General features: G+C 39.4%; 1 protein-coding gene across 1 annotated transcript in view; it reads left to right on the top strand.

Moving 5' to 3' along the window:
• The window catches only part of ift122 (intraflagellar transport 122 homolog (Chlamydomonas)), a 40,104-nt gene that overhangs the window by 5,294 nt on the left and 13,236 nt on the right, over window positions 1-21,574 (top strand). Inside the window, exons 9-20 of the mRNA XM_084720774.1 lie at window positions 2,576-2,767; window positions 4,438-4,576; window positions 5,438-5,640; window positions 6,580-6,717; window positions 7,957-8,121; window positions 8,357-8,554; window positions 8,913-9,053; window positions 9,354-9,407; window positions 12,046-12,207; window positions 14,614-14,780; window positions 16,939-17,110; window positions 19,855-19,957. Of these exons, the coding sequence (XP_084576900.1) occupies window positions 2,576-2,767; window positions 4,438-4,576; window positions 5,438-5,640; window positions 6,580-6,717; window positions 7,957-8,121; window positions 8,357-8,554; window positions 8,913-9,053; window positions 9,354-9,407; window positions 12,046-12,207; window positions 14,614-14,780; window positions 16,939-17,110; window positions 19,855-19,957 (1,834 nt within the window). The remainder of the gene's footprint in view (window positions 1-2,575; window positions 2,768-4,437; window positions 4,577-5,437; window positions 5,641-6,579; window positions 6,718-7,956; window positions 8,122-8,356; window positions 8,555-8,912; window positions 9,054-9,353; window positions 9,408-12,045; window positions 12,208-14,613; window positions 14,781-16,938; window positions 17,111-19,854; window positions 19,958-21,574) is intronic.

The raw sequence follows: 21,574 nt of genomic DNA on the forward strand, positions 1-21,574 counted from the left end.
TTCAGCACGAATATCCAATTGGACTCAAGGATGAAAAGTGATTAGAATTTTGAGGTCAAAGGTCAAGGTCAGTGTAACCTCACAAGACACATTTTTGGCCATAACGCAAGAATTCATATGTTACCCTTTCATCCATCCATCTTCAACCGCTTATCCGAAATTGGGTCACAGAGGTTACAGTTCCATCAGGGGACCCCAGACATCCCTTTCCCCGGCTACATTAGCCAGGTCTGACTGGGGGATCCCGAGGCGTTCCCAGTCCAGGGTGGAGATATAATCCCTCCACCTGGTCCTCGGTCTGCCCCGTGGCCTCTTCCCAGCTGGATGTGCCTAGAACACTTCCCCAGGGAGGCGACCAGGTGGCATCCTTACGAGATGCCCAAACTGCCTCAGCTGGCTCCTTTCTACACAAAGGAGCAGTGGCTTTACTCCGAGTCCCTCATGGATGACTGAGCTTCTCACTGAGAGATGCCAGCAACCCTCGTGACAAAAACAATTTCGGCTGGTTGTATCCGTGATCTTGTTCTTTCAGTCATGACCCACCCTTCATGGCCGTAGGTGAGAGTAGGAACGAGGATTGACCGGTAGATCGAGAGCTTTGTCTTCTGGTTAAGCTCTCTTTTTGTCACAGTGGTGTGGTAAAGCGAACGCAAAACTTTTCCCTCTGCTCTGATTCTCCGGCCCATCTCACGCTCCATTGTATTCATATGTTAATTATGACAAAATCACACAAATAAAATGATGACATGATGACAGTTTACATACAGAAAGTCAAAGGTAAACTTCACTGTGACATCATAATGTTCAGCTCTCTATCAGTCCTCTGTACTCCTGTAAAAATAGTCTCTAAATGAAGACAGCACGTTTCTCAGCACAAGATTATTCACTGGAAACACACATGTGTAGTGATAACTTCCATTTTGGCAAAAAATACACATGATACCATTTATGAAATTCCTTCAAAGTTTTCACGACATACATACATTATACATGACAGGCATGTGTGTAAACTGCGACCTGACTGGTTAGTGGAGGCATACAACCCCGAGACAGTATGTCTAGTATGAATTTAGGACCAGTTCTGTGTAAGGACTAATATGCACTGAGCAGGTGATTCTGGTGAAATAAACTCCAACAGGGTGATGCAGAACCCTGAAATTAAGTGGAATGGTCTTTTATTTTGCCATAATGACACACTCACTGTACATTGTCCTGCTTATGACACCGTTACTTATTTAAAAAACAAAAAAACAAAACAACGATTTGACACAAAATATTAATTTTGACTTAGTTTAAAAGTGATTCAAGTGAGTCCTCTAGAATCAGTGACCAGAACTGCATCCATAGCAATAGGCTGTTATTCATACCAGCAGTCTGCTATTCCACAAATAATAATAACAATAACAGAATGCTGTAATTGTCTGTTCAGGTTTGAGCATTCAATAAGGCATCCTAACCTAGGATTCCTGAATTAGGAAATTCTTCAGTTGGGACAGTTCTGTAATAGCTAAATTCCTACCTTAATATAAGCTATGATTTTTTCCTAAATGTAGTTAGGAAACATATTCCTGGAACACCAAGAATCCTAAATGTCATCCTAGATTGAGATAAAAGGATTTCAGACTTAGAAAGTTTCTGATATGAGGGTCCTTAATCCTAAATTACCATAAGGTATGCCTGAGTACAACTAACATGGCAAATGCCTTGCATGTTCAAATGCATATACTGAACTGTGGAGTTTTACAAGTGCAAAATGTTCTAATAAAACAAAGCTTTCTCCTCTGCCACTCCTCATCATTTAAAAGGGCATTTAGATGACTAAACGTAGATAGTCTCAGTACCTTGCGTGGGAAATGCCAGAAGACTAATAGAAACACTCTTAGCTCACTTTCTGTGTTGTCATTTTCTATAGCAATAAGTAACAAGAATACTTGAGGCTGCCTATATGCCTAAAATATACAGTATTAGAAACAATTTAGTGAGTTTAAAACCTGTGTTTCCTGTTGTAATCAGACTGTCAAGGTCTATTGAAAGCATAAGAGTACATTGGAAGTGATCCTGCTATGCTTTAATGGCCCCCTCACTGTCCCTCCTTCCTCCTAAATTCCCTGTGGGCAATACTGTAATTACAGACAAATATGTGCTGTTCATTACTGTGCCGTTATGCCTTAGGCTCATATATTGTCATCGGCCTATTTATCTATTTAAGTGAACATTCTGTTTTGATTACAACACCAGGAATTGTTCACAATGAAAGAAAATAACTACGGGATTGTCAGACAGCTTTTTTCTACAGTGAGGAGAAACAGATGCACAGAGTTGGGGGATTAATGTGACGTTGTGCACATGGACTTTGAACACTAATACAATAGTGGCTTTTTAATCCAGAGAAACACTTTCTTTTTTTGTCTATCTTTTCATCAGACACTCAAAGGGATGGTTGAATGTACTGTAGACTTTGATGTGTGTCAGCCCAGACAGTGGGAAGTGTTGGCCCAGGCCCCCGGGCCATAAATACAAGAAATACTTGTGTTGTTCTTGGTTCAATGTCCACTTCTCTTTTTGTCTCTCTCAGATTGGAAAAGACAGGACTCTCACCTATGACCCGTGTTGCGTCAGCTACTTTTCCAAGGGCGAATATATAGTCATGGGTGGGTCTGATAAACAGGCCTCCCTCTACACTAAAGATGGGGTGCGGCTCGGCACCATCGGAGAGCAGAACGCCTGGGTGTGGACGTGCCGCGTGAAGCCTGACTCCAACTTTGTGGTGGGTCCACAGCTTATGAAACCATACGTCTAGAGAAGTTAGCCCTACCTTTAAATACAACCCCCATTCCTAAAAGGTTGGTGTGTTGTGTAAAACACAGAAAATGTTCAAACTGATAAACATTTTGTTTTTGTAAATATACACTCATTTTGAATTTGATGCCTGCAACACATTTCAGAAAAGCTGGGTTGGGAAACAAAAGACTGGAAATGTTGCAGAATGCTCAAAAAACATCTGGAACATTCAAAAGGTAAACAGGTTATTTAGTAATGGGTGACAGTATCGTGATTGGGTAATAAAGGGGCATCCTTGCAGGGCGCAGTCATTCACAAGCATGGATGGGATGAGGTTCACCACTTTGTGAAAAACTAAGAACAACGTTACATGGTCTTGGGAACATGTAAGAAAACTGTTGTCCGTAAACACAATTTATCACTAAATCTACAAGTGAATGCCATATTTCAGCAGCGTCCAGAAATGTTGTGAACGTCTCTGGGGCCCAAGGTCATCTGAGATGGACTGACGCAGAATGGAAAAGTGTGCTGTGGCCTCACGAGTCCACCTTTCAGGTTGTTTTCAGAAACTATGGATGTTGTGTCCTCCGGTCTGACGAGGAGACGGACTGTCCAGATTGTTGCCAGCTATAATTTCAAAAGCTTGCATCTGTAATGGTATGGGTGTGTGTGTGTGTGTGTGTGACTAACTGTCACATCTCTGTAGGTGCCATTGATGCTGAGAGGTACATACATATTTTGGGGCAACATATGCTGCCATTCAGACAATATCTTTTTCAGAAACATCCCTGTGTATTTCAGCAAGACAATACCAAGATGCATTCTGCATTTGTTACAGCGGTGTGGCTTTGTAGTGAAAGAGTTTGGGTAATAGACTGATCTGTCTGCAGTACAGACCCGTCTTCCACTGAATATCTGTGGGGCATTATGAAGCGCAAATTACAACCCTTGACTGTTTGGACTTGAAGTCGTATATCAAGCAAGAAAAAGAAGGAATTTCACTTTGAAAACTTCGGTGTTCTCAGTTCCCAAACACTTACTGAGAGTTGTTAAAAGAAAAGGTGATGTAACACAGTGGTAAATGTGCCAATATCCCAACTTTTTTGAAATGTGTTACAGGAATCAAATTCAGAATAAGTGTATATTTACAAAAAAAACGGTGAAGTTAATTAGTTTGAGCCTTAAACATCATGTCTTTGTACTGTTTTCAGTTGAATATAAGTTGAAAAGTTTTTGCAAATCATAGCATTCTGTTTTTATTTATTTTTTACACAGCATCCCAGCACTTTTTTGGATTTAGGGTTGTAATAGTGTGTGTCAGATTGAGAGAAGTAGGAAAATGTAATGCATAACACTGATAAAACTCAGACCCCAGTGCCAGTCTGCATTTGATACGTTTTCTTGATGTGATATCACAGCGCCTCTTAAGCTACACAGATAAACAAGTCATTTGATTCGGCAGTAACACCTTAGCAGCTTCTTCTTTCACCATATTTAACCGAAAGTGACGAGGCATGCACAAGTGAATTGGTTGTTGGCGCATTCTCTCAGTTCTCTTGTGTAGATGCTTTAACAAGTGGAACATTTTCCCACTCTCACAGTCTTTTCTTAGAGGTGTTAATAGGATGTACTGATACATTGTTATCTTTTATCTAGGTGTTGGGCTGCCAGGATGGGACCCTCGCCTGCTACCAACTTATCTTCAGCACAGTTCATGGCCTCTACAAGGATCGCTATGCTTACAGAGACAGCATGACTGATGTCATTGTCCAGCATCTCATCACTGAACAAAAAGGTGTGCTTTCACTTTTACAACATGATATTGAGTTTATAATAGAAGGCCTACTTTATTGTGATGGCGCTCTAAATAATAGGTGGTATAGGTCTTGAAGCATTACAGTTCAAGCCATGATCAAGGATAAAGAGGCACTGTTTTCTGAGCTAAACTTTAAACATTACCAGTAACTGTAAAAGGAATTTATTATAATTTTTCTATTTTCAGTCATTTAACCATTATTTTGTAAAGATAAGTAGTCAGCTGTCAAAGACCAGGTCAAACTAAAAGGGATAGTTTAGATTATTTGAAGTAGGGTTGTTTGAGGGTCAGCAGCAAAATGTAAAAACTGATATCAAGTTCAGTGTATGCAATGTTTTGAATATTTTCAACTCGTTACTTTTCTGTCCAACAGCCTTTTCTGATGGGAAACCACAATGATATGAGCCAAATATCACTACAAAGCAACCAATCTCCTCAAGGAAAAACTGTGATTTTAACTCAGAGAACACAGGAGATGCTGATCTACTGCTGTCTTTGTTTTTTTGTGTCGTTGTGTGACTCTGTGTCACACAACAACACAAACAAACTGATGGAGGCAGCATTCGACTAGCAACTCCAGTGCTCTGCAAGGTAAATTATTGTTTTGTCAAAGGAGTCTGGTTGCCCCTGAGAGAATGATTTTCAGCTGATACAATGGCAGTTTCACTCATCTGATTTTTATAGTTTTTCATTTTTTACTCATACTGGGAGGAGCAGCATGACAGCATAGCTGAGACTGAAGCCATCAGCCACGAGAATACTCATTCAGCCTTAGATAATTCAACTTTCTTCACCCTCCTAACATATCCACTCCCTCCATTCATTTCCTTCTTTCCCCAGTGAGGATCAAGTGTCGTGAGCTGGTGAAGAAGATTGCCATCTACAGAAACCGCCTCGCTATCCAGCTGCCGGAGAAGATCCTCATCTATGAACTCTATTCAGACGACTCCTCAGACATGCACTACCGCATCAAGGAGAAAATTTGCAGGAAGTTTGAATGCAACTTGCTGGTGGTCTGCTCCCAGCATATCATCCTGTGTCAGGTCAGAAGAGATAATCATTGTGCAGGGTAATGCTCGTAAAAACAAACCTTCGGAAACAGTCATTTAAATTTATCAGAGCCTGTTTGTGTTTTGGGTTTGTCCTTGCATAATGAGACTGAAAGTTTTTATTCAGTCATGCTTCTCAGATTAAATTTGCCTGACCTGCAGTGACACTCTTGTTCTTTGTAAATGACACTAATGCACACTTGACAGATTGTGCAAGAGGCCGTGGAGACATTTGAGCGCCATTATCATGATGGAAACAGAGTGATTCAGTGTTTAACCATTCAATGCCAGTCCAAAGAGCCCAAAGAAAAATGATAATATCAAGAAATTGCTGGTTTCCCAGATGTTTCTGCCTAGTTTGCAAAAAACTCCAGCTGTGCACGTGCACTGCAGCCTCTGTCTCTCTCCCCCATTCTCAAACCTCTCCAAACTGGGTAAAGCAAGACAGTTGAATGAAGGGGAAGAACCACAGTCTGTTGAACCAGTGGGTGTCCCTCGGGGTTCTTCTCTGCTTCTTGTCTCTATGTGTTTGACAGAGGCTGGTAGGGAGGAGGGGCAGCCATAACACAGAGGTTATATCCCTTTAAATCTGTCTGTGTGTGACAGAGGTGCTTCAGATCTCTCTCTAACAGGCATGCTCGTGTTTCATGCCTCAGACAGCTTTTAGACCATATAAATGGGCTGTGCCAGTATGGGCTGTGTATGTCTGTGTCAAATCAAGTCGTTGTTTACCTTTATAGCATTGCTTTCTGACATTGAGCCACACTTTGCGGTGTGTCAAAGAACAATGTGCTAAGATTTAGTAGACATTTATTAGTATGTTTATGTAAAGCTAAGAATGAGCTTAATAGACTGTGATCATTCTGAATCAGTCAGTGTTTTGCGTGTTATATGTAATTGTGTTCTTACCTTTCCCACTGTGCTCTTGTGCAGGAGAAGAGGCTCCAGTGTATGTCCTTCACCAGTGTCAGAGAAAAAGAATGGGTGATGGAGTCTCTAATTCGCTACATCAAAGTGATTGGTGGTCCGCCAGGCAGAGAGGGGCTGCTAGTGGGGTTAAAAAATGGAGCTGTGAGTACTTCGAGAAAATTCATTCCCACATAAAGTAACCTTAGAAACGGCACTCATGCTCACAAGCCAGTGGTGTTAAAAAAATATAAGAACATAGAAATATAAACGAAACAGCTTAGTTCTTGAATTTCATTTGTGTGAGGATGGGACTGCAAGTCATATACATACATTTCTTATAGTGTTTGCATTTATTACAACTGGACTAGAGCTGCAATGATTAAACAAATAATCAATTTCAGTAATTTTGTAAGAAAAAAAGTCGCAGTTTCTTAAATGTGAATTACTTCTGGTTTCTTTACTCCTCTGTGGCAGTTAACTGAATATCTTTAGGTTGGGGACCAAACAGCTAATTCAGTAATTATTAGTTGCAGTCCTAAACTGTAATTAAATGGAAGATTTGCCTCTTTTTATGTGGATGTCCAATCACTGTTGATGGTAAATGTAGTCAGTTGAAGCAGTTAATTCCTCATTGAGTGCAGTACAGACCAGGAGAGCTAAGGCCTCCTGCTCACGCTGTGCTGGCAGTACCTACATGTACGAGGATGTATTGCTTGCAAGCTTCTGATGCCCAAGCCCATGTTGCCGTGTATACTGCGCTCCATCAGGACCAAAACCTCACATGACAGGAACATTTTTTCCCGACTGCAGCTGGCCTCATCAACAAGGCCTGGGAGCACAATCCCTAGACAGTATTTTGCCCATTCTTGCACACACACTTTATACCTCCTTCATTCAGTACAGTACAGTCATTTTGTACATATTTTCCTCTATGTTTTTATAATATTATTTCAAATGTTATTGACAGTTTTACTGAAATTTATCTTGCACTGTGTTTATTGTTATGCACCAACATACAACAACCAATTCCTTGTATGTGAAAACCTACCCGGCAATGAAACCTGATTCTGATTCTGATCACTCTGGTGGCTAAAACATAGCATTAGGTGACAAAAATACTGATCTAGCACACCCCGTGGCTATCCAGAGGTGAATTGACTAGAAATTCACTAACTACATCACTGGATGCTGGAAGAACAACACATTTTGCAACGGGAGAACTCAGCTTTCTCAGTCGATAAAGCACACACGGAGGAATTTATTGCTTCAATTGACCATATTTACCATCAGTACTGACTGGACATCGACATAAGAAGTAGTAAATTTTTTCCCTTAAACTAGCATTAGTCCTGATGCTGTATTCTGATTTTGCTCTGCTTTCATTTTTCATTTTTTTTGTAGATTCTGAAAATATTTGTTGACAACCCATTTCCCATCACACTGCTGAAGCTGTCCACGTCTGTGCGCTGCCTGGACATGAGTGCCTCCCGCAGTAAACTGGCTGTGGTGGACGAGCACAACACTCTCCTGGTCTACGACATCAACAGTAAAGAACTGCTTTTTCAGGTCAGTGGACAGGCTTAATGGTATGGTGGAGGAACTCTGACTTTTTAAAATACATTTCAGGACTGCAGTGGGATTGAATAAAATACAAATAGGCATGTATTTATTATTTGCATTAGATGCAGGTACACATCTTACTCATGTACCTCCTGCCTGGTCTGTGTCCCCGTCACCTCTAGACCTTTTTTTTGCCCGCTCCCCTCCTTTACCTGCCTCCTCTCTTTTGCTCTCCCCGTAGGAGCCTAATGCTAACAGCGTAGCCTGGAACACCCAGTGTGAGGACATGCTGTGCTTCTCTGGCAACGGTTACCTTAACATCAAGGCGAGCAACTTCCCAGTACACCAGCAGAAAATGCAAGGCTTTATGGTCGGCTACAACGGCTCAAAGATCTTCTGTCTCCACGTCTATTCCATGTCAGCTGTGGAGGTGCCTCAGGTGTGTAGTGCTTTGTCAGCCATTAAACCTCCAACCAGGTTGAAGTACACAAACCACTTCTTTTCCTTCTTTTCTTCATGCACACAATGCTTGTATAGTGTAGGAGTGTAGGAGGATATGTGAATTTCTGGTGTTAAAGTATGAGCTTCTTTACTATAATCGAAGAAAAAAGAGCAATCTAACACCTCACTGTGATATGGACGGCTTTTCTATCAGTTACTGAGAAGTATATGGTGAATATATATATATATTTTTTTTTTTTTTTTTTGTGGTCCTCTTCATATTTCTTGATTATTTTACTGCTGTCTTCACAATGTAAAGTTTGTAATGCTTTTTGGTGTTGTGTTGCTCTCCCCAGTCAGCACCCATGTACCAGTACCTGGAGAGGAAGATGTTTAAGGAGGCCTATCAGATCGCCTGTCTTGGTGTGACAGACAGCGACTGGAGGGATTTAGCCACAGAGGCCCTGGAGGGGCTTGACTTTGACACTGCCAAGAAGGCCAGTCTCACACACACAATCATCCTGATTGTGGATCCAATCATTTTACTACTTCAAATCTTGACAGAATAATGAAAATAGTACAAATAGCAGCAACAGTGCAACAGTTGTACCATACTTCATTATCCGCAAGCACTCAATGTCAATTTACACCATGTACATTGCCCAAGCATCCAAATATAAACACAGGCGAGGTTCAAATTAAGTCTTTGAGGCAAAGCTTTTAAGAAGCTTGTACAAAAAACAGAAAAACTTTGGATTCTGAGAAACCATTCTCTAAATTATTTCTTGTCTTTTCAGGCCTTCATTAGAATCCGAGATCTGCGCTACCTGGAACTCATCAACAGCATCGAGGTAATACCTTGTCAGGTCAACTTCATTATATAACACATTTTATACATTGGGTGTAAACTTGATGTGTTTCAAAATAAAAGCAACGATAGACCATACATGACAAAAACATATAAAATAGCACATAAGATAAAGCATAGCATATATAAAAACCTATAGGATAAAATAAAAACATACAAGATAAGAATTTATTATTAATAGTATTATCATTATTATTATTATTATTATTAAAAGGGAAGCAATAATAATACTGTTTCTAAAAAAAAGAAAAGAAAGACACGCTCAAAGTAATTCAAAGCGTAGTCAGTTTTTAAAAGAAGACATAATTGTAACAGTAGTTTTTGTGGTAGAGAAAACCAGAGAGCAGGACCATGACGACTGAAGGCACCATAATTTAGAATTAATTTAAGCAAAGTGAAGAGACCTTTAATTGATGATCTAAGAGTTCTGTCTGGTGTGTATTTAGTGAGCGTGTCCACAGTGTAGGAAGGAGCTAAGCTATTCAAAGTATAATAAGTATTTTGAAATGAATTCTTTTTTTTTTACTCTGAGCCAGTGAAGAGGAGATGAAATAAGAACGGCATGTTCCGACCTTTTGTTTTTCGTTAATACTCTGGCTGCTTCATTCTGAATAAGCTGGAGTTTGTTTAACATCCGCTTTGTCAGTCCAGCAAAAAGTGCATTAGAGCTATTTATTCTACTGGAAATAAAACACTGAAGTAGCTTTTCAGAGTCTGACTGTGACAGGAAGAATCTAACTTTTGAGATATTTCTAAGATGATAAAAAGCAGTCTGGGAGATATTAGGTGTAGGGATGTGTGTAATTAGTCAACTATATGATTAAACGTCATCACCCTCACTAGTCGGCCTCAAAAATACTAGTCGTATAAACTAGTAATCAATATTTCATTCATGCATAATGCCAGTTATCTGTTGCCTCTAAGATTTTATGCAGCTGCCCACCACTAGTTGAGGCTGCGGCCCCATCAGACAGCAGCCGTGTGCTGTAAGCATATATTCTCTGATGCCCCAGACAGCCATGGATGTTTATATCAGCAAAGTCAGACAGATGACAGCTCGTAAAACCAGCATAGTTTGGCAGTGTTTTAATCTAGAAAATGGAAATAATGTTGAATGTAGACTGTGACAAAATAAACTAGTATCTAATCCCTCGACTGGAGCATGTGACCCCATTAAGCACAGACACGGACATAAACCTGCAAGCAGAGCAGCTGCTGCTGTTAGCACTGCTAACATTAGCTGCACCGTGTAGCAGGCTGGCAGCTAACATCAGCTCCAGGTCATTTACCCGCAGGCACTGTGATCCTCTTCGGTCTGAAAAGTTGAAGCATTTAGTGTGTTGTTGTCATGTTTTGTACGTTAATGTGTAATGTTTGTCTTGCACTGTGAGAAGTAGCACAAATTTCAGTGACATTTTAAGTATGATTTGGTGACTGCAGACTGTGATTAACGGCTTCAAGTAGCTCTTAACACACAGTTTTTTTTCCAGACAGTGTTTAACATTAGAAATTAATAAATTCTGCTCACTTTTAGCTGCTTTCTGAGTCCTTTCTTAGTGTTAGACTAGTGGACTATCTAAATTAAATTTTGCATTCAATGGGAATGAAAAGTAGTCACCAGGAACATTCTTAATTAGGTATATGACTCTGGAAGTGAAGTTGGGTCCTACTAAAATAATTTTCTCGTCATTAAGATGAAAAAATCATCATTCACTGAGCTAAGATTATTGGTGGAAACATATGAATAATTATGTATTATCAGCATATGAGTGATATGAAATATTATTTTACGATGTTTGGGCCCAAGTGGAAGCACATATAAATTAAACAGCAGAGGACCTAGAACTGACCTCAGAGGGACTCAGAATGCCATCCTCATCAGATTCAAAGCCATTAGACACAGAGAAAGACCATCTTGTAAGATATGATGGAAACCATATATGAAGAATACCAACTCTTCAGAAAGAAGAAAAAGTCCTTCCATACCTTGTAAAGCCAAATACGCATTTTTGTTTGCTGATTTCTGCTCTGACTAGAGCTGACATCATCAACATTAGACAAGGTTTGGAGAAAACTGAGCCAGTCACAGTTATTGTGGTCATCATGCATTTAATTGCTAGGCTTCGCCGTCGGCTACACTTCAGACACTACACACAGAAACGAGGGAGGAACCTGTGTCCTGAACGACCTTCTCGGCTCTGGTCCACAAACGCACACACACAAGCAAGCAAATATATACACACACAGTAAAAGCACATACACATTCCTTCACAATTTGCATGCAGAGCAGAGGAAAGTCTTTCTCAACTTGGTGAGTGCCAGCAGAAAGTTTCTGCTGTTCTCTCATTTGAAAAGGAGAAATATCCTCCTTTGAAAGTTTTTTTTTCCAGCAATATGAAAGAAATGTTCATTGTGGTCTATAAAAATAGTATTTAGTAATAGTTTTGACTGATGTTATAAAAGTTTAGAGAGGGTTAAAAAGTGAGGATGATTGTATCCAGCAAGCCAGTGTTTTTTAGTGCTTTATATGTGAATACACTGTGTAACTGTTGTGTATGAGTGTGTGGACATGTGTGTTTATCTCTGCTCACATGCTTGTGTTTGTGATGACTGTTATGCAGGAGAGGAAGAAGCGGGGTGAGAACGACAATGAGCTGTTCCTGGCAGACGTCTATGCCTACCAGGGGAAATTCCACGAGGCAGCTAAGCTTTACAAACGCACCGGCCATGAATCCAGAGCCCTGAGCATGTACACTGACCTGCGCATGTTCGAGTACGCCAAGGTGATTAAATCATCGATTGACAAAACACGCATACGCATGTACAGCATACCTTTGTATCAATATGGACGGAACGACCTGGAGAGTGCTGCATGTTTTAGGGGTGTAGAACATATGTTTTTCTTCATCATGTGCAGTTATGCCAAGTTGGGGCCCCGCACTGTGTTCAAGCGGCCCCGCTTTACCGTCTGTCTTTCATCTCCTCATATATCACTGGAATCTCCACATATATCATCTGATCAGTACACACACACACACACACACACACACCGTGCTTTTACACATGTAGGGTAACTTACACACGTAGTTTCAGTTGTAATGGAGCACAAATGGAGAGAAATAAGGCGATCGTCTGCTCTTACATGAATACTTTGATGAGGAGGTCAGTTGGAGTTGAGACAAATTCATGCTTTATTATGTTTACATGTAGGGGGACACTTTGATCATCAGCATTACACTAACATTGCTGGAGCAGATGACACAGGCATGACTTGGTTCATGTATATTTGTGTGTGTGTATCAGATTGTATGCATGTTTGATGTGGCTGCTGTATATTTATGTGGCTGTGTGGCCATCTGGTCCTACAGGCTGTTTGTTTTAGGTAGGATGGACACCGGAGGGTAAGAACCCTCTAGCAGTGTGCTGTTTGTGTGACTCTCTTCCTCTTGTCTCGGCCTTGACCCAGACGGTTCTGGCTGTCTGAACTGGACGTCTCCTGCTCTCCCTCTAGATTAGAATCAGGATTGTCGCTGAAAAAGTAGAAATAGTCTGTGGTGCATGCAGTTACCGGGAGGTTCGATAGTCTGATGAAATGTAAAGAGGAAAATGTGTGGAGTGAATAGGAAACGTGTAATTGTCAAGGCCAATTAAATAGGAGTGAAGGAGTTCAAATAAAAACAACAAATGAATTTAAATAAATTCAGTTTAAATTTCTTTGATCATTTGTTTGGTGGTAAAGCAAAAGAAATTAAAGGCTGTTTGCATGTCTTTTGACTGACTGATTGTAGCTTAAAGGAAAAGCTTCCTTTTGGATTTCTTTTTACAGTTTCATTTCGAATAGTACAGTTAACAGTATTCTTTAGTAAGGTTATATTTTTGAGTTGTCTGATAAACTATGCCAGTTTCTGGGCCCCATCCTCAAATTACTTGTTTTGTCTGACCAACAGTCTAAACTCTCTAAAATATTGAAATTTAAGTTTATATTAGATAGGCAAAAGCTGTAGATGGAGGAAGTTGATGTGGGATGACGTGTAAAATATAACTCCTGTTTGTTCAGGTCTAAATGTTCTGTAATATTCTAATTAACTGAGCAAGCCTCCCCCAGCTGCGGCCTATCTATCACTCCACATGGTAATTTTTTTTTTTTGCATGGAAAAGGGAATAGTGTATTACACTTTAAGAGCCTGGTAATTTCATGGGAACAGTTTCAGCTTGCTGAGTAAGTTGTCATGATTCCTATGTAACTTTGTTGGACATGCAGTGTATACGTTCCAGTTTACTGCATGACCAAGTTAGATTCCCCTGATTATTGAGTATTAACCTGGTAAAAATATTTGGTAACTTTTAGTATATTGTTGGGTAATTAACTTTGGTAAATATGTACATAAAAACATAGAAACTGCAGCTGAAATACCAAGAAACATCTCCACTATTACCCATCAACCCATCTGGCAATTAAGTACTGTGTAGTAGCGTACTTCTCAGGAAGGTACACAACTGGTCCTAAGAATCACCTCCTCAATTACCCATCAATTCAAGCTACAATTGTAGTTATCCAAGAGTTATGTTAGTAACTATCCACATTTAATTATGTATTCAAAAATCACAAAAAAACTTAAAGGCCCTCTCTTTTAAAATTAAATTAAAATGCCCTTATTCAAATTATTGTCACAGTCACTTCGTTAGGGAATCGGATTGAAATAGATCTTTTTTTTTAGGCCTAACATGACCGTGCCATGTCAATAAAGGCATTTTAATTGTTTTATAGGCCTTGGAGTTTTTTGTGATTATTTGTCTACATGGGTCCCTATTCAAAGATCCCCTCTAACAAACTGATCTTGAGTTCAAGAAGAGCTCTTTCCCAAACTTTTTTTTTTTAATTTATTCACTATCTTGATGTTAAGATAATACATTCCAATTAACTACCTTTTCTCATATATATATATTGTTCATGACTACACCCATTTATAAAGGGTTTATTGGATTTACCTTGGAAACTAGGGAATTGTTTTTATTTAAGTTGAAAAATAGCATCAGTAGTATTGTAAAGTAATACCTAATACAAATAACCTCTGCAGCAAAGATTTTCTTTCTGTGTCATGGTACATCTTCCTAAACACTAGGTATATTTTTGCAGATGTTTTTACAATTTATGTGAGTGACTTTGCAACTGTGTGTCTTTTTTGCAGGATTTTGTTGGAGCGACAGACCCAAAGAGCTCTCGGATCCTGATGACCAAGCAGGCAGACTGGGCTAAGAGCAGCAAGGAGCCCCGGGCAGCAGCGGAGATGTACCTGTCAGCAGGAGAACATCTCAAAGCCATCGACATTATTGGCGAACACGGCTGGGCAGACATGTAGGTGTCAGTCACTGTATGAAGCCCTCCAGATCAGTCTTCCACCATAAAATTCAGTGTTATTCACTGTTATTCCAGTTCAGCCTTTTCTGAACTGCCTTTTTAGATTTGTGCACATGATTTCCTCTAATCCATCTATCTATGTCATTAGAAATACTTCTTTGGTTATAGTATAGTGTAGAATAGAACAAAAGACAGTAATGTCAAGTTAATATGGTTAGAAATGTTCATGTTCTGCATTCTCAATGTAAATTATCTCGATTTCACTGTCAGTGGTTGAGCTTGTCAACTCTTTGTCTTCGTAGATTTTTGACTAGATAGATTTTGTTTTTGTTTCAAGTATGGAGTTAAGCTAACTGACAGAGAGGGGACAAAATACAAAGGGTCTAATTTAAACTCTGACGCTCATTCAATTTCTAAACCCCAGAGCTGAATCTGATACACATACACACTTGAACAACCATTGCAGACTCCTGTGCAGAGTGATGTATGTGCAGAGCAGTGTTGGGCAACTTACTTTCAAAATGTAATACATTATATGTTATAGTTACTGTCATTTTAAAATAATATGTTCCTCTACAATATTACTGCCTGCGTAGAATGATGTCTTACAATACTTTTGTATTACTTTCACCAAAATGACTGCAGAATGATTAGACCTCATAAGATGCAAGAAGGTCATTTTGTTTCGTAGTTGTAACCGCATATATTACCCCTATATTCCAACGCTCATGGTAAAAAAGAAGTTTCAATCTTGCCTGGGTCCAGACCTTTGAATCCCCCACTCCACTGAGTTGATTGAATATGGAAATGAAGTGTAACGAGTTGACAATTCAGTGTGATATCAGGCTAGTTTCAGTCCTTCCTCCTATCACCTTGTGTCTGCCTGCTCCGGCTCCATGCAGGTTCACATCTCAGCTATGTCCCACCATGCTTACAGTCATGTCTGTGACCTGATGTGTTTTGTGTGTGTGTGTGTGTGTGTGTGTGTAAAACACAAGGTTGATGCCTAATAAACAGGCACTACATTATTTTATTGATCTAGAGAGTGCTGTTCTCTGGCATTCTGCTCTGGTTGTAATGTAGGTTAAAATATCATGGCGATGGCCCACATTTGCCATCAGGTCTAATCTGGACTGAGTGGTTTGTGTAATTTGCTGTTTCATATTCCAAAATGCAAATGTTACTTGGTGTTTGTAATGTCTCTGTTCATAACATGGTGCATCATGTTGGTAATTGTCATTTTTCGTCATTAGTGAGCTGGCTGTTAGAATCCTTGACACCAGCTATATTTTGCTAAATTTAATTTAATTTAATTTAGTTTTCCAAAGTTAAGCCGGCATCATTGGTAACACGTTACATGATGTAGTAAATATAATGATACTACTGAAATCCTATTAGTAATGCATTACTTCATTACTGGCATTACTGCAAACACTGGTGCAGAGTTTACCACTAGAACTTTTGACATCCTTTAGTCCAGTAGTTAAAGTTTTGAAATGAAAAACTTTTGCATATTCTTAGATTTCTGGATTTTTCTGTGAGGGAGCAGATGAAGAGAAGACATATTTTTAAAAGAAAATTAACCAGGTTACTATAGTTTTTTCTGGAAAAACCATATCAAACATAAATAGTCTAAAAACAGGTCTAGAGGGGATTTATAACTTGTGATCTATGTTGCTTACTTCATAACACAAGGCAGCAATTAAATATTATATTTCCAGAACAAGTGTCTCTCACTCAGGGGATCAGTATTAAAAAGTATATTTGACATGCTGGTGAAAGAGAGTAGGCAGCGATTACCTTTCCATCAGCTTTCACTCATATATGTGTAGTGGGAACGGTGGATGTGAGTGCATGTTGTTGAAAACCAGGCAAACTGATAAGCCAGTGTCTGCTGGTCATATCAGAACTCCCTACTGACTCCGTCTGACCTATTGTGTGCAGGCTGTAACCCTCCTGCGGTGCTACCAGTTGGTCTGCAGCTGAACAGAATCAGAGCTCTTTAACCTGAATCTGACTCAGCTACTGACCCTGACTGTTTCGTATTCTGTTTGGGGTCATGAGTATAGTTTGATATAACAGCCCCCCTGTGTTAGAGGTTTATCTGCACTCGCCCTCTTTGTGTGTGGGCTCATTCCTCTCTCCTCTTGTCCAGGCTGATCGACATCGCTCGCAAGTTGGACAAGGCTGAGCGTGAGCCGCTGGCAAAGTGTGCGTTCTACTTCACAAAGCTAAAGCACCACGGCTATGCCTCAGAGACTTATTCCAAGATGGGAGACCTGCAGGCTCTTGTGCAGCTGCATGTGGAGACTCGGCACTGGGAAGAGGTTTGACACACTTATGCACACCTGCTCCGCTCATCATGGCTTATATATAGCGTATCCTGAGACAATCACATAAATATAATACTACTGTGCTAAATAAACTGCTGTCATACTCAGAAACCAGTATCTACAAACTACAACCCTGATTCCAACCCCCTGTTTTTATATTCGTCATGTAAAACATAAATAAAAACAGGATACTTTCAGACCTATATTCAATTGAATGCATTAATAAGACAAGATATTTAAAGTTCAAACTGATAAATGTTATTGTTTTTTGTAAATATACACTCATTCTGAACTTGATGCCTGCAACGAGTTTCAAAAAAGTTGGGATATTGGAATGTTAACCACTGTATTACATCATCTTTTCTTTTAGCGTTTGGCAACTGAGAACACGAAAGTTTTGAAAGTGAAATTCCTTCTTATTCTTGCTTGATATATGACTTCAGGTTTTCAGCAGTCTGGGGTTGTATTTTGTTCTTCATAATGCACCACAGATTTTCAAGATTTTATGAGACAGGGCTGGACTGCAGACAGGCCAGTCTAGTACCTAAACTCTTTTACTACAAAGCCACACTTGTAGAATGTGTCTTGGTATTGTCTTGGTGAAAGAAGTAAGGGTGTCCCTAAAAAAGATTTTCTGGATGGCAGCATGTGTTGCTCCAAAACATGTATCTGCCGTTCAGTATTAATGGGGCCTTCAGAGATGTGACAGTTACCCATGATGCCACAGGCATCACCACACCCCCATACCTTCACAGATGCTGGCTTTTAAAATCAGCATTGGTAACAATCTGGATGGTTCTTTCCCTCTTTAACATGGAGGACTTGACGTCCCTGATGTCCAAAAACAATCTAAACTGTGGACTCACAGCCCACAGCACATTTTTGCTCTTTCTGTCAGTCCATCTCAGATTACTTTAGGACTAGCGAAGTCTGTAGCATTTCTGGATGTTCTTCATATGTGGCTTTCTCTTACCTTGCATTTGTAGATCAAGCGACAGACTGTGTGTACTGACAACAGTTTGCAGGAGTATTTCTGAGCCCATCTAGTAGTATCCTTTACACACTCATGTGGGTTTTTAATACAGTTTTTAATTCAGTGCTGCCTGAGGGGTTAAAGGTCACAGGCATTTGGTGTGGTTTTCAGCTTTGCCCTCTACATGCAGAGATTTCTCCAGATTCTCTGAATGTTTTAATGATAAATATGGATTGAAGATGGTTTTAACTGTTAAACTTAGTTGACCCACGCAGTTTTCCACAAAGTGGTGAACCTCCTCCCATCTTTGCCTGAACAAGCTTTTCGAGGATGTCCCTTACATACCCAGTCACCTTTAACCAATTCACCTATTTAAATGTTTCATGTTCAAAACAGGTGCTTTTTTTCCACAACTTTTTCCCACTTTTTTGAAACATGTTGCAGGCATCAGATTCAGAGTGAGTGTATATTTACAGATTATCAGTTTGAGCTTTGAACATCTTGTTTTTGAACTGTATTCACTCGAATAAAGGTAAAAAAGGATTTGCAAATCATTTCATGCTGTTTTTACTTATGTTTTGCGCAGTGTCTCAACTTTTTTTTGAAATCGGGGGTGGATGTGATGTTCACGGCTTGTTCTGTTTTTGCAGGAAGCTCCAGAAAAGTATATTGTATTTGTTAAAGTAACCACAAGCATATGCAAACAATAAGACAATACATCTGCCTTATTTATTTCTTACACACTGGCAAACTTCAACCACGCACACACTCCAGAGCTAATCATCCAGCTTTGGATTTCTCTGAATCCATGCCCACAAGATGATTAGAGAGTGAGAAGCACAAAACACTCTACTGCACTGAAAGAGTATCGGCTTAGAGCTCCATTCTGCTTCCAATCAAATTCCCCCATCAGAGTGGATCATACCGCTCCGACAAGAAGAAAATATTGCATTTCTTTAATCCATCTGCAGTCTGTAATCGAGTTAACAGCGTTACAGAGATGCACATTGGCGATTTGCATGCTGAAACAGAAGAGCCAAAAACAGAACATCAAATCATGATCACACGGTTCTGCTTGTTGTGTCTGAGGAAGTCTTCCTGGATATTTATTTGATCTTCAGAGAGGAAAAAAGAAACTCTTAGGCTTTATGTGCTTCGCTGGGGGAGGTGGACACCCAGACAGGACAGAGCACAGACTAGAGTTACAGCATGGGACCATATGGATGCTATTCACTGCACCCACTCTGTTCTAAAACAAAGTATTTCTTTAAATGACTTTGGGCTCACAGGCCTGGGACACACACTGACTCCCTCTCTGTCTTTTATTGTATGGTATAGCTGGTGTGTGTTTCTTGGCTCAAGTTTTAACACAGGACATTTAGATTAATCAGTCAATATGACAGGCGAATATATGTCCACAGGGCACTACAACAGCTCTTTATATCCTGTCATTCAAACGCGGTAATAGCTGCAGTTGTAGTTCTAATTGAGTGTGAAATCAACTTAGCTCATACACTTTTCTTTGTTCTCAACTAATTAATAATCCTGTAGCAATGTTTTGACAGGAGGTAATGTGTGGTTCTCTGAATAACGTGCAGCAATTCACATGTCCCTAATCAACTCCAGTTCAACCGTAATTACCCAGGGCAGCCTCTATATGTTACAACCTGTGGGACTCATGAATTCTCATATGAACTTGTCACATATACCGTGTTACATCTTTCTTCTTTGCTGTGTTCTTTGCTCCCACCTGTCCATTTGTCAGGCCTTTTCACTGGTGGAGAAGCACCCCCAGTTCAAAAATGACGTCTTTGTGCCTTATGCCCAGTGGTTGGCGGAGAACGACCGATTTGAAGAGGCCCAAAAAGGTGAGTTTGGGCTTCACCTTCATATTGGCTGCTTTTACAAGCACGCTAATAAACCACTATTACTGGGAAAAGGATGAATGGAATTTGATTTTAGTAATTTCCAGGTCTGGATAAGTATGGAAATAAGAAAAGAAAGTATGAACAAATATTTTTATTTACAGACTATTGCCCCTGTCCTGTTTTCTAAAATGTAATATTTAGAATTTCTAAAATATAAACTGATCGAACACGCAAAATGTTTTTCATGGCATTCAGAGCATTCATAGTAACAGGCTTAAGTCATATGGGGAAAATGTACGCTCTGCCTCAGACTCTAATATTACAGTTTAAAATGTCCTACAAGGCTTTTGTATTTTTAGCCATTGACCAGTTATTCAAACTTATGTCAGATGCCCCCAGTCATGTTTTAATGATTCTTACTTTCAAAAGTTCTGATCAGTCAGGAATAAGTGTGGTTTTAAATATTAATAGCTATTTACAGACTGTGTGAGCAAAAACCCACAAGAAGCCTCATTCTCCTTTGCAATATTTCACTGTGTTTACAGCCAGGAAGGCAAACTCATTAAGAATATCCAAGATAATTAAGTTCAGTATATATGATGGAATAGTCGCTGTAGAATGTGCCAGAGGCACCAAATTTAGGCTTGTACAGCCAAAGTGTCAATGCAGATGTTATTAAAATGAAATTATTTAACATTTTTCAACTCATTTTCAGTTCTTATTTATATAAGAGACTAAAAATATGAAGGAATATTATAATATTTATTCAACATATGGGAAAAATATGAATATAGGTAGCACCGGTTAGTTTATGTCCTCTTTGGGCCGAGCTGTTTGTGCTACATTTCTGCAAAGGATGCAACAACCAAGTTTTCTGAGGGCTGGCTCCCAAATATGAATCTTGGTTCGCTCAGGTTTTGAAATGGGGGAAAAAAGCAAGATGTCAAATCTGTGCTAAAAAATCTACCAAGAAATCTAGAAATTTGAGTCTGTAAAAGCATGTGATTTTGAAATGGAAAATGAGTTTTTAAAAAAAGAGCCTGTATTCAGAATATGACAGTATTCTTAATTTGATACATTTTTGGTATTGCCTGTTTATGGTCAGCTGTGTGCATTGTAAACAAACAAAGTAGCCAAAAGTTTGCATGCACAAAAGAAAAAAAACCCCACATTTCTGGTTTGAAGGAGAAACATACCTACCCATAAATATTATGAAAGACTTGGACTTCAACAGGTTTTTGGATGTGCACAAAAATTGGTTGAGCAAATGAAATACGGGAAACTTTGAAAATATCCTATTTTAACGCATAGAAGCCAAATGGCTCAAGCTGTATCCATCATCAGAATATTCCCAGCTGCATGTAATTGGGAAAATTAGTGGAATATTCATTTAGCCATGTAAACAGCTTGGTAAGAATATTGTCTTTTTTTGGAATAAGGGCAAAAACCTGAATATTTTGTGAATTTAAGTGAGTTCGCCCACAAAAGTTACTCTGGTGTGCTGTATACAGGGTTCTTATGAGTACTTGAAATCCTTGAAAACCCTTAGATTTTAAAGTGGTGCTTACAAGGTTTGAAAAGTGTTTGGATTTTGGAAAAAGTCCTTGAAAGTGCTTG

Source organism: Lutjanus erythropterus, chromosome 6, assembly GCF_056507025.1.
Source record: "Lutjanus erythropterus isolate fLutEry1 chromosome 6, fLutEry1.hap2, whole genome shotgun sequence".
Taxonomy (NCBI): domain Eukaryota; kingdom Metazoa; phylum Chordata; class Actinopteri; order Lutjaniformes; family Lutjanidae; genus Lutjanus; species Lutjanus erythropterus.